At 42.5% G+C, this 12898-nt stretch overlaps 1 protein-coding gene across 1 annotated transcript in view; it reads right to left on the reverse strand.

Moving 5' to 3' along the window:
- ABCA4 (ATP binding cassette subfamily A member 4) overlaps positions 1 to 12898 on the reverse strand; it is a 158989-nt gene that overhangs the window by 42895 nt on the left and 103196 nt on the right. Inside the window, exons 23-29 of the mRNA XM_048496239.1 lie at positions 11842 to 11979; positions 7372 to 7565; positions 6644 to 6734; positions 5267 to 5472; positions 4061 to 4097; positions 2649 to 2905; positions 1300 to 1424 (exon numbers count right to left, since the gene is read on the reverse strand). Coding sequence (XP_048352196.1) covers positions 1300 to 1424; positions 2649 to 2905; positions 4061 to 4097; positions 5267 to 5472; positions 6644 to 6734; positions 7372 to 7565; positions 11842 to 11979 — 1048 coding nt within the window. The remainder of the gene's footprint in view (positions 1 to 1299; positions 1425 to 2648; positions 2906 to 4060; positions 4098 to 5266; positions 5473 to 6643; positions 6735 to 7371; positions 7566 to 11841; positions 11980 to 12898) is intronic.

A 12898-nucleotide genomic window follows, 5' to 3' on the forward strand; every position in this document is an offset into this window, starting at 1 on the left:
ATGCTTCTGAAGTAAATACAGAAGTCCTGGACTCGTGCAAAACAATCTGGAGCATTTCCTCCCAGTCTTCACTGGATTCCTTCAATAAAACACCCAGGGATAAAATAGACCCAGGTTTAAAAAAAACCACCTGTGGTGCACAGGTTTAATTTTGCAGTGCAGAAACAGCCAGAGGCACTTATTTCCAAATGAAGCAAATAACACATAATGAAAATACAGACATGCTTTTTTTTTTTGCTAATGAGGACATTTTTAAAAATGTCAAATACATCTAACTGCTATAACAGAATTCATTTTTTAAAAAATGTTGGCAATCCTTCTCTCTGGTTTATCCAGTTGTCTTAGTCCTTTCATGTATCAGGGGCTGGTTCACACAATGTCATCTCTGGAAATGAAGCATGAATGATGGGGCAGGAAGCCCACCTGTGGGACTCAGTGCCATAGGATATTAGTCAGATCAGACAAATAATAGAAGGCATGTCCATCAGTGGGTATTAGCCATGATGGCAGTACAAGTCTGAGAGCAAAAAGGAGAGACTTGGTGCCTCTGCCGTGAACCTTCAATCACCTCTGGTTTACAAAGCAGGATCTGATAGTTGTAAACTTTTATTTACCAGTTTTATTTTTCCCCTATGAATATTCCCCTTTTTATAGTTTTTGTTGTCTTTTTAATAGTTTCTTTAGCTTTTGTTCTCTTTTAATATTTATGCTTTTCTATTGTTTTATGCTTCCACACTTTCTTGTGTTTTCAATTTCTTTTTAACAGTAGATTCTTCTACATATATATCCACAGTTTTAAAACATTTTATCCCTTTAGTTATGTTTTATTTATTTTATGCTGGTCTATAATCTTAATAAAGATTGACTGATTATCCTCTGGTTTGTCACAGCAGGGAAAAAAGGTGCTTGTACACATGACATTTTGGCCTGATACAGCAAGGTTCTTTATGCGGAAGCTAAATAATTTGGCTCAGATCATGAATCTCATACACGAAAGCTAAAGAATCTTCATTGCTAGCTAGCATCAATACTGTTAGCTTTCCAGAAAATGGCTATAGCATGGCTAATTTTATTTCTTGAACATTATACTACCTAGGCCGAAGGAAAATGCAAAATTTAAGCTAAAAATCTGAAAAAAGAGAGAACTAATTCACAGGCACTGACTGAAATCAGCCACATCTGATTTATATTGGAGTAAAGCAAGAGAGAACTAAAGCCCACTCAGCAATTCCATCACAAAACACTCAGCAAAAAGATATTAGCAAGAAATGTCTATTTGGAATATCTACATGTTCTAACCTGAAGAACATGAGTTGGTGTCCATAGATCCAGGGGTGGAGAGTTAAACTGGGGTATTCACCAAATGGTGGGATGAGGACAGTAAGGACCAGAGCCAGCAGCACAAAGCCGGCAGGGAGAACAATCTGCAGGCAACATGAAAAAATATCAGCCACTTGCATGCAGCAGAATCTCTGTGTGGCAGATCACATACACGCAAACACACAGCACCAACATATAGTGTCAAATCTGCTACAAACTCAAAATGTATACTAAGAAGAAGCATCTTCCTTAGGTGGTGTTGAGAAGATTAAAAAGACAGTGTCTCCTAATGGTCAGAAGCAACAGATGATATATATGGAATTTCCAGGGCCCGAGGAGTAGAACTTCATGCCCCATTTTGCTTCTCATTCCGCACCCATAATAATTAGGGTGCAGAATTAGGCTTTCATTTTACTTGCTTTCTTAATTGCAGAGGACTATAATCCTTGATTAAAAGGTGTACCACATACAGAATCAACTGGATGGTTATGTACTAAGATCTGAAATAGATGTGACATCTACCCTATAACCACCAAGAAGACTGACAGCCACACCTCCCCTGCAAGTTTTCTGTGACACCTCCATTTTGAAGCTCCGAAAGGGTTTGATTCAGATTCAGTCTGCTAAATGAGAGGAAAGGGGGTTTCAGCCTCGCTCCTATGCTACTTTCTCAACTTAAAATAATCCCAACATATGCATGTGCAGGCTTTCTGGCTATCACATGATAGATAAATATACTTTGGGCCCTAGATCTTATAGATTAACCTTAGATTAGGATAGATAACCCATAACTGATGTGATGAGCATTCTTACTTGGCACACAGGGCCATGTCTCCAACCAAGGGTTCCCTGTAAAATGTGTGACTGCGTAGGCACTGTATTGGTGCCACACAGGCTGGGCAGCCGCCTGGCAGGGGGAGTTTTTGTTGGCATCTTAGTGAGAGTGAGTTTCTGCATAGCAGTGCAGAAGCCTTAGAGGGACTACTGAGACTTGTGTGACTTCTGAGATGCTGATAGCACCAATGGGTCTGTCTTAGTAACAGTGCAGCTGACCAACCCTGCCCTCATCTCTACCCTTTCCATTTGTTTGTCAGCACAGCCAGAATTTTCACTTGTAGATGCTGCATGTTTTTTTTTAAACTCAGGCATAAGGTTGCAAACACAACTTGATTTGTGACAAAATGAATGCCCTTGGAAGTGATTCATCAGATGGTTCAGGCATAGAGCAGAGACAGCTGGGTCTGTGACACAGAGAGACACATTTCCAAAATATATTTATGAACTTCATGAGAAAGAAATGTCAACGATTATAACTAATTAGTACATACCTGAGCAAAAAAGTCTTTAAGACTACGGGTGCTATGATGAAATCGTTTAATGAGAAGGGCTTTGATCTGCTGAAGGATAAGTCGGCAACCTTTATTCCGTCTGGTTCCTTCACTCCTCTCTTGTTTTGGAGCCATGAGGGTTCGAACAGCACCATTGGTTGCCTGAGAAGCTTGCTGGGCTTTCTCTTCTTGTCCAGCGTTCACTTTTTCCCCTGTGGAATTATTCTCATGTGTGGCTCCATTCGCATGTGTGGCTTCTAGGTTTGGGAATCAGAGGTTAAGGTTAGATGCTTGATTTGGTTCCCCATCCTTGATATGCAGAGGTATTTGGAAGCTTCTTTTAGTCACTATCACTAGTAGTCATGGATCTATTCTCCATGAATCTATCTAATCACCTTTTAATAAAAAGGGCATGATCCAGTCACTATTCTTACTTCTTATTGAAATCTATCTTTAAAAGAAGTAGGGTCAACAGACTCACACAATGTTTCCAACGTTAGTAACTCCAAGTTGTGGTGTGTTTTCCAGGCTGTGCGGCCGTGGTCTGGTGGATCTTGTTCCTACCGTTTCGTCTGCATCTGTGACTGGCATCTTCAGAGGTGTATCACAGCCACAGATGCCAGCCACAGATGCAGGCGAAATGTTAGGAACAAGATCCACCAGACCATGGCCACACAGCCCAGAAAACCCACCACAACCAGTTGAATCCGGCTGTGAAAGCTTTCAACAATACATTAGTTACTCCAGTTTACATCTGTTGATTCCAATGGACTTAGACTTAGGTAACTCTGCACAGGAGTGCAGTGACAGTCACATGAATTATCATCAGCACAGGTGTTACAGAGAACTATCCAAGGAAGACACAACACAATCAGACTAGAAGTTATGACAAATCACTGGCTACTGCCAAAAATGGCAGCAGCTTGTTGCCAGAACTTCTAAAATTGCCCAGGACCTGATGTCACAATGTCCCTTGGTTCCCTGCTGCCCACCCCAGTCTGTGGTAAATAATGACATGGAGCACAAACAGAGGAATAGGATTGGTTCTGGTGGGAGTGGTTATGACCTGGATTCAGTATCATGTAATGGTTGGCATCTTCAGAGGTGTATCACAGTGAAACAGACTTTTATCTGAGATACACCTCTGAAGATGCCAGCCACAGATGCAGGCGAAACATTAGGAACAAGATCCACCAGACCATGGCCACACAGCCCAGAAAACCCATCAGAACCAATTGAATCCGGTCGTGAAAGCCTTCGACAATACAGAGGAATAGAATGTTATTATGACAGAATATAGGAATGTTCTATTAGATGTTATACAGAGTAAGGGGGAAGTTAGAATGAGTGACCAATACTTTCAGAGGCAGATATTTAGTTTTTCATTAGGCATTGGATCATGGAACATTTACCTGCATTTTGGGTTTCAGCTGTAACCTTCAAGAAAACCTGCAAGAGAGATGCATGAGAATATTGGGAGTGGGGCACTTATGAGACCCTCAATATATCATTTCCCCCTGCCCAGGTATAATACTAACATTTATTTGTTACCAATTAACATACATCAGATTTGTTTGAAGGAAGGGAAAGAGAGAACAAGGTCTCTAGTCTTTAACCCCAAAGTAGTACCTGGTATCACTTACAACAATGGATGTAACGAACACAGCCAACAATGCAGATCAATACATCTAACAAAATGTACAGGCATGTACAGATTTGGGAAATTTTTCAGGGATAACCCCCAGGTTTGCAGAAAAATCTGAAGACTACTTTAAAATGCAGACAGGGGAAATTTAAAATCCTTAAAAAGTAAAGAAAACAGATCTTATGCAGTTCTGGCCTCCAGATGTATTCGAAGGCATAGCGGGAAGACAGCTGGGAAACGAACACAGCAAGCACTGAATGCTGGCAATTTGCTTGGGATAGGAGGGAGCCTGGGCAGCCAGGGATTGCCCTCATAGCCCAAACGCTGGCACAGTGCTCAGCTGCCCTTGATATCCACAGGGCAGGGGAGGCAAATGGTAACGGATGGTCTTTGGTGGGGAGGGCACTGAGGTAGGGGTGCTGCTTTTCCCTCCACAGCTGCTAACCCTGTCAAGGCAGCAAGCAGTAGCAGTTGGAAGGAAGCAGAGGTCCTGCTGTTGCTTCTTTCTTTCTTTCTTTCTTTCTTTCTTTCTTTCTTTCTTTCTTTCTTTCTTTCTTTCTTTCTTTCTTTCTTTCTTTCTTTCTTTCTTTCTTTCTTTCTTTCTTTCTTTCTTTCTTTCTTTCTTTCTCCCAGACAGAACAGAAAGTGAGCAAACAGGCCACTTCTCTCCCTGCCCTCCCTTTTCCACATGCTGCCCCAGCCCCTGCCAGGGAGAGAAGATGGGCAAAGGGGAGCAACTATGGGGAGGCAGCAATGGCAGCTTCATTGGTCCCTGCTAATAAATCTTTATAATGGAAGAGCTGTCCTTTCAGCTCTTCCATGAATCTAAAGGGACTAGAACTGCTGTCTCTTTAGGAATTCAAACACAGGCTTGACAACCATTACACAATTTGGATATGAATATCCAATTATTATCACCCAAAATTATGAAGGAAAAGACTGGTGGGGTGGGGGGTGTCTAAAGGTTAACGACCTCTTCAAGTGGCGTGTCTGAAATGCCAAAACTGCTCAGTCCAACATCAGCCAGGGTTTCTTCCAATTCTCTGAAAAGGCTGGCGTAGGCTCGTTGCTTAATATCCTTATTGGGCAGAAGGTAAACAAGCTCTTGACCAATGCTTTCAATTAGCCTTGCTTCTGGAACATGATGATGGATCAGTTCACTCAGTTCATTCAGATCACCTAAGAAGCAAAAAGCATAGTCTGGGTGTGCATTCCAATGGTATTCCCAGGACTGGCATACATAATGAGAACACATGGAATGGCTTCCCTGATTCTATAGATTCAGTGCCATGGGGTTTATGCTCCACAGGATTGTAAGCGTTGCATTAGGCTGGGGTCGATCTGCTGTGACTATAACAAGTGCTGAACATTGTGTGAACAGAGTCCTCTGAGTTTTTAAAGTCAAATATCTGTCATGTTGTGGCATGTGGGTATAATATCCATATATTAGCTTCAATGATTCCCTGAGAACATTTCAGGCTGGGAAAATGGTGCCAGGAAGGAAGTCTTAGTGCCCATTCCCTCCTTGTACCATGGTTCTGATCAATATCTGAACACCAGATAACCACACTCCTAATGTTTTATCTAGTTTCTCCTGAGAGGCAGCTCACTTATTACACGGGGACAAATCTGGGTTTGCCACCAAATACAAGCTCAATAGGGTGGTTACCTTCAATCACAGTATCCTGGCTAGTGTTACCTATATGACACATGCAATCTAAGGTTTTTGTCTTTTAACATATCTGAGGGTTCACTTCAAAAATGCTCTAAGAGATTCTTAAAATCTTATTTCACCTATCAAGTATGAGTAGCAAACTATCGTGCCTCTGCACAATGAAAGGAAAACGCTCAGTCGCAAGAGTAGGGGGAGAAAAGTATTGTTGAATGAATTTTTCTTGAAATAGAGAACATGGGCTTTAGTATTGGAGTGGCACATAAGGTTTACATAACTAAAGGGAAAAAAGAAACAGAAAAGGTAGAAAGAAAGGTATAATTGCGTAAAACCAATCTATTCAACAACATGTTTCTAAACATGTCCAGTCAGATGCCTCACAGATGGGCACAACTATGAGGGGAAGGCAACAGCCCTTGCCCAGTGATTGGCTTTGCACCTGATACTCAGAGACCTGCTGCCTCCAAACATGGAGATTTAATTAAGCCAAACTGGTTAGAAGCCACTGATAAGAGACATATCCTCTAGGAAACTAGTGATGTTATCCTAACAGAGTTATATCCTTCCAAGCCCATTGACTTAAATGGAATTAAAAGGGTACAACTCTGCTTAGGATGGTACTGGAAGTAACCCAATTTCACAACACTGTACAAGCAATGGCGCAGTCTCTGTTCTCACCATCCAGTTCCTGTTCTAGAGTTTCAGTCTTGATTGCTGGTACACAATTGGAACAGAAACAGGAACATTTGGATCCCAGGCTGCACGAGGTCTAAGGGAAGATAAGAAACAGAAAGGGTGCAGAGAGGTAAAACTATCAACTTTTAACATGCTCATAATACATTTTAAGTACAAAACATTATTGGAAGTGATTATTTCAACAGCCCTTAAAAAATGAACAGCACTTCTCTTCAGCCTATGGTTGGAAAGCTTTTCCCTTTTGTTAGCTATTCAGTGATGGCTGATTGGTTTCTACAGAGTTTCTGGGAGTTGACAGAAGGGAATTTTTTGGTGGAGGTAGTTTTATGTGTGTATATTTGCATTTTGAATCTTATGATTGCACATTCCATGTGATTGCAAGTCACCTTATGTTAAATGTAGAAAGGTAGCTTTAGAATGAATAGTTTGCATAATAGGTGTGTTTGCATAGCTTTTGCATGTCAGGTGTTGTGAGCAGGATCTTACCTGTATATGTTCTATTCAAGAGGGTTGCATGCAATTTTCAAGGGGAGGAGGGATTTGAAATTTTGAACGGGCAGAGGCTGCACCTGAAAGTTGAACCCTGTTTATTCAAAATTCTACCTGGTCCCTTCTCTCTTGAATAAAATCTACACTAACGGAAAGCCGCTCACAATAGCTGGTATTTGTAATTCTATATGGCAGTTCTGCACATAGTGCCAAACACTTACTGCATCTTTCTTTCCACAGTCCTGGACGTTTTTCATCTTGCGGACCAAGGTGAGGTAAAAGCCTGACCCAAAGGACTTCTTTAGGAAAACAGGAGATCCTGAGCAGAGCAACTTCCCTTGGGAAATAATAGCAATTCGGTCTCCAAGGATGTCTGCTTCATCCATGTGGTGGGTAGACAAAATGATGGTTCTACCTAAGGGGAAGATATAAACTCTCTAACACCATATTGAAGGAACACAGGCCATAAGGATCAGCACAACGTTTCCAGGAATGTGGATCACAAATAGGGTTACCAGGTTCCCACTGGCCACCGGCAAAGGATGGGGGAGGGGATGCAGAGTTGCCAGATCCAAGTTGGGAAACTCCTGGAGGTTTGGGGATGGAGCCTAGGGAGGGCATGGATCTCTGCAGGGTAAAATGCCATAGAATCCACCCTCCAAAGCATCCATTTCATCCAGGGGATTTGATCTCTGTAGTCTAGAGATGAGATTCAATTCCAGGAAATCCCCATGTCCTACAGTAAGGCTAATCTCTGTAATTCCCCCAAAATTACTGGACAACTTTGCTTAAACAAACTTGGATCCTGAAAGGATTCAGTAACTTGAGGCTGTGATCTTGAGGTTGACAGGCAAAAATTCAGGCTGTGTAAAACTCCTCAGCTCTGGTCAGAAAAGACTGCTGGGGAGATTTAAGAGGCCTCCACAAGTCACCTAAACACTAAAAGGCTAGAGTAGGTTATGTAACAAGACCTAATCCGTTAGGTCTCTTTGATCAGACTGACACAACAGACTCAGCTGACTCCTGCTTCTTGCTGCTGTCTACGTCATCTTGCATTCTCCAGTGGGTCAACCAACTCTGCATTACCCTTGCTCCTTGAGGCTCATGCCAAGCTACAAAACCCCCATGAGATCTGCCAGCACCGGCTCTAATAGAGCTTCTTTGAAGGAGGAGGCTCTAAATGAGCAAATTATAGAACTGAAAAAGCAATAAATACATAATTCAGGAGCAGGAACAGATACTCCAACACATCACTCGCATAACAATTTGATCAACATTCCCATTTTCCCATCCATCTCATACAAAACGTTATCTCCTGTCATTTAATGGACCTATATTATCCATTCATTTATTTTGTTTGTGGCCATTATACCTTGACAGAAACAACACCTGCATCACATAAAAGATGGGAGTAGGAAAGGAACAGGTAAGAAGTTGTGGGGAGAAAAATTTGGATCAAAATATGACAATGAGAGAGAGACAGAAACTTGCATACAAAGACTGACAGCCCCATTCAAAGAGTGGCAGGAAAAAGGGCTTAAGCAAGCAGTGAAGTCTTGCAATGACACGTTTGCCTCCCCAGGGCTGTGGCTGGGCTGGTGTCCTGCTCAGACGCTAGCAGGGGGGTGAGGCTGGGGCGTTCTTGGGGGTTCAGCTGATGTTAGTCAGCTCCCACCTGGGCTTGAGAGCCAGAAGTGCAATGTCCCAACCCTTGGAGTTACACCACCCTTTTGATGGCATAAGTCCTGTATGCCTATGGGGCTTTTGGGGGGCAGTAGTGGAATTCAGGGCTTTTCCCTGCTCCCCATGCCACTGGAAAGCCCTCTTGCAGGTGGTTTGGTAGCACTGCATTGGCACTGCAGCATGCGCCTCCAGGTTTAGATAGAGCCGCAAAAGAAGGTGGGTAAAATCAAAGAGAGGGGTAGGAACATGGCACCCACCCCTGTGGTTCCCTAATTGGGTAGATAGTTGATGGTTAAGATCAGATGTTACCTTAGGAGAAGCATAAGCTTTGATTGGGGTTGTGAGGGCCTTAACCATTGTTTGGGTCAGATTCTCAAATTTGGCAATGCAGTCGTCCGGGGATGTCGACAACATCAGAGAAGATCTGCATTGCATCAGTAAAGGACTATGAAGAAGGGAGTCAGTGGCCTATCTAGAAAACTCATTCCACCTGATTTTGTGCAGTAAGAAGTGGTCGCAGGATGAAGTTGCAGCTCTTGATGGACATAAAGTCAACTGAACGACAAGGGGCATGTGATCACTCCAAACTTGGGGTGAGATTGTTAAGGACTGAATAATGTCTAGGCAAGGCTGGGAAACAAGGACATAATCTAGGACACTATTGCCACGCGGTGAAATATGCGTGTAGTTCAGTGGCGTAGTGCACAGGGGAAAGAGGGGTGCGCAATACACCAGGCGCGCGCCGGTGTAGGGGTGTGGCAGGGGCATTCCGGGGAGGGGCTGGTGGTGGCGTGGCGGGGATGCAGGAAGCATGTGTGCCCTGGACGGAGTTCCCCCTCACTCTGGTCCTGGTGCAGTTAGTTGATGGTGTTGATGAGAAGAAAGACAAGAGTATGCTGGAATTTACCAGCTGAACAAGTTGGCTGTAGGCCTCTCCTCTCTCATATAGTTAGGTTTCACCTAACAACTTCTTAGGAGTAAACAGAACAAGAGTCTGAAAGCACTTTAAACAAAATTTCTGGAGGAAGTGAGCTGTTTCTCACAAAAGCTCATACCCCCTGAGGAGGTTTAACATGCAAAAACTTGAAGGTGAAGTCACAATGAATTAAGTTAGAAATTAATTTAAATTTAATAATAGAGAAATACAATATCCTAAATTGTAACTGTATGTAAATAATACAACTATTCTTTTTTCTTTCTCTTCTAATTCTTCTATACCTACCTTTTCTTTTAGTCTTATTTTCCCTTTACCCTCTTTAGATTTCGATGTAATAACTACAAAGTAATTAAGTTTAGTTATTGTATATGAGATAAGGAAATATAGGACTAACCTGATGGTCGAAATCTACTATTTTAATTTTTTATGTACCTTTTGATTCTCTGTAACTTTTGCTTAATAAAGATCAAATTTTAAAAAAACATGCAAAAACGTCATAGCCAATATAATGGAACAAACTATGTAAAGTGTAGCGGCTGAACAGGTTACTCTGCCCCTAAGTGGAAAGTGGATTTGACCTTGTTATCCTGGCTTACCATCAAGTACTAATCTGCTGAGCCCTACAGTGCTATTCAGTGTGTGAGGGGAGGGGCACACGCTCATGTATACAACAATCCATAACCTGCCTTTTCAGTCTAATAGGAAGCTTAATATTTGCACTCACGGAGGGGGGGGGGGGACTTTTTAAGTGTGCTCACACATTCCTAAGCAGGGAGAAGCTCCAGGGACAGCATTTCCTGGGCTTTGTTTTCTGTAGATAAGAGAGCACACAAGGAACATTTGATATCTTTGTGAGAGTTACTTTATTGACATCCTTATTTTATGAGTGGCCCACGTATGGACCAAAAACCTGCCCAGTGGGGAGAGTTTAAGTTTCTACAAACCCAGCAGGGGAGGACCTCCAGGTCTGCATAAAAATGTAAATTGTTTTTAAAAATAAAAGTGGGGAGGAAACCCATCTCCTGTTCAAATGATCAGAGACCACATGGCCCCCAAACAGAGCTTTGTGCAGTATATTGGATTCCCATGGTAACTCAAAATATTGCAACATAAAGAGTGACTTTGGAAATCAATATGGCCCAGGAGCTAGCCCAATGGTGTGGATCCTGGTGTGCTGCAAGTTTCTGCTTCCTCCCAGATTCCAGTGACCTAAAGGCAGCAGATCACTGGGAACTTTCCCCATAACTTAAATGTCAGTCTGCCCCTGTGCAAAAATCACCTCCACCAGGTCAGGAGGAGAATCAAGAAATGTCTTCATCTTGCTTTCACCAGCCAACTATTTCTCCTCCCTACCCCATGTCAGCAAGATGGGAGAAGTGAAGGTGCGGGGAGGCCAGGTAGTTGGCTAGAAGAGCCAGCGTGATGTAGTAGTTGGACCCAAGTTCAAATTCCCACTCATACCATGGAAGCTCACTGGGTCACAACCTCTCAGCCAATCAATTTCACAGCGTTGTTGTGAGGATACAGTGGAGGAGAGGAGAATGATATAATCTGCTTTGGGTTCCCACTGGGGAAAAAGTGGGTGCAAATGAGTCAAATCAATCAATAAAAATTAGAGCAGGAAGACCTGGTGAGTAGCATGGGGCAGGAGGAAACAAGCAGGCTGGTAGAAAGAGGAGCTAGAGCAACAGGGGAAGTAGGGGGTGGGATCCTGCCTCCCTGGTGAACCCTTGTGGGTCCCACTCTGGGGTTTTATTATATGCAAGAACAGCACAGGGAGAGGCAAAGAGGCTTTCCTATAGTCATGACCTCATGTCAGATTCCAAGACACAAAGAGCAACCTGAGACCTCAAGGCACTTCAAAGAAAGGAATGGTCAGCCAGCAGCCATAAAAGCATAATTCTTAGCATGTAGGCTAAGCATAAGTTATAGGTTTAGGTAACGCAATGAGTACATTTGCTTCACCTGAAACCACAGGCCATTCTATAACATTCTGCTGTCTGTACATTCTTGCAAAGTTCTGAATCCACGATTGCCATTTTTTAAAAAAACCATTCTGATAACAAAATACCTGAACGATACTTCAGTAGGAGATCCCAAATAGAACGTCGGGAATAAGGATCAACTCCTGAGGTGGGCTCATCCAGGACAATCACCTTTGCTTCTCCTACAAAGGCAACAGCAACAGATAGCTTTCTCTGCATGCCCCCTAAAGAAGAAGAAGAGTTTGGATTTATACCCCACTTTTCTCAACCATAAGGAGTCTCAAAGCCACTTACAAACTCCTTCTCTTTCCCGCCCCACAACAGACACCTTGTGAGTTAGGCAGGGCTGAGAGTCTTCTGAGAGAACTATGACTAGTCCAAGGTCATTCAGAAGGCTTCATGCGTAAAAATGGGGAAACAAACCCAGTTCACCAGATTAAATTCTGCCACCCATGTGGAGGAGCGGGAAATCAAATCCAGTTCTCCAGATTAGAGTTCACCACTCTTAACCACTACAACCCACTGGCTCTCCAGAACATGGGAATAAAGTGAAAAGGCATGTGAAGGGTAAAAGATGGAAACTTGCAAGAGAGCAGTGAGATGTAAAGTAGGTTCCCAGTTGCATGCAGCAAGGTTTGCACAAGCAAGCAATCAGGAGATGCCTGATGCAGAAGGTTCTGATCCTCAAAAGTTTATGCCGTAGTTTCCTAGTCTTTAAGGCTGTTTATGCCTGTGGCTGTTTGCTTCATAGTAGGGTTTTCCTGCAGTTTTTTTACACTGAGATTTTACCCCTGCAAAGTGACCCTACCTGACACAATCCGCCATTTTGCCCACCTGCCGCTTCCTTGTTATTTCTGTGCAACATCCATTTGGAAAATTGTCTATTGGGGGTGGGGGGGGTGGCATCTTTGGTCTAGCATTACTTTGTTAGACCATGTAAATTTCATGTCACTGTCACTATTGCTCCAGGATTGACCTTAAGCATTAATAAATAGAAAAAGAAAGACCTAATTTATTCTTTTTATTTAATTTATTCAGTCATAAATTGTTCCCAAAATTGTAACAAAAAATAAATTAAATAAAAATAATAGTTTAGGGTTAGGATTAATTTTGGGAACAATTTATGACAAAATAAATTATATA

This window comes from Sphaerodactylus townsendi, linkage group LG05 (genome assembly GCF_021028975.2).
Source record: "Sphaerodactylus townsendi isolate TG3544 linkage group LG05, MPM_Stown_v2.3, whole genome shotgun sequence".
Taxonomy (NCBI): domain Eukaryota; kingdom Metazoa; phylum Chordata; class Lepidosauria; order Squamata; family Sphaerodactylidae; genus Sphaerodactylus; species Sphaerodactylus townsendi.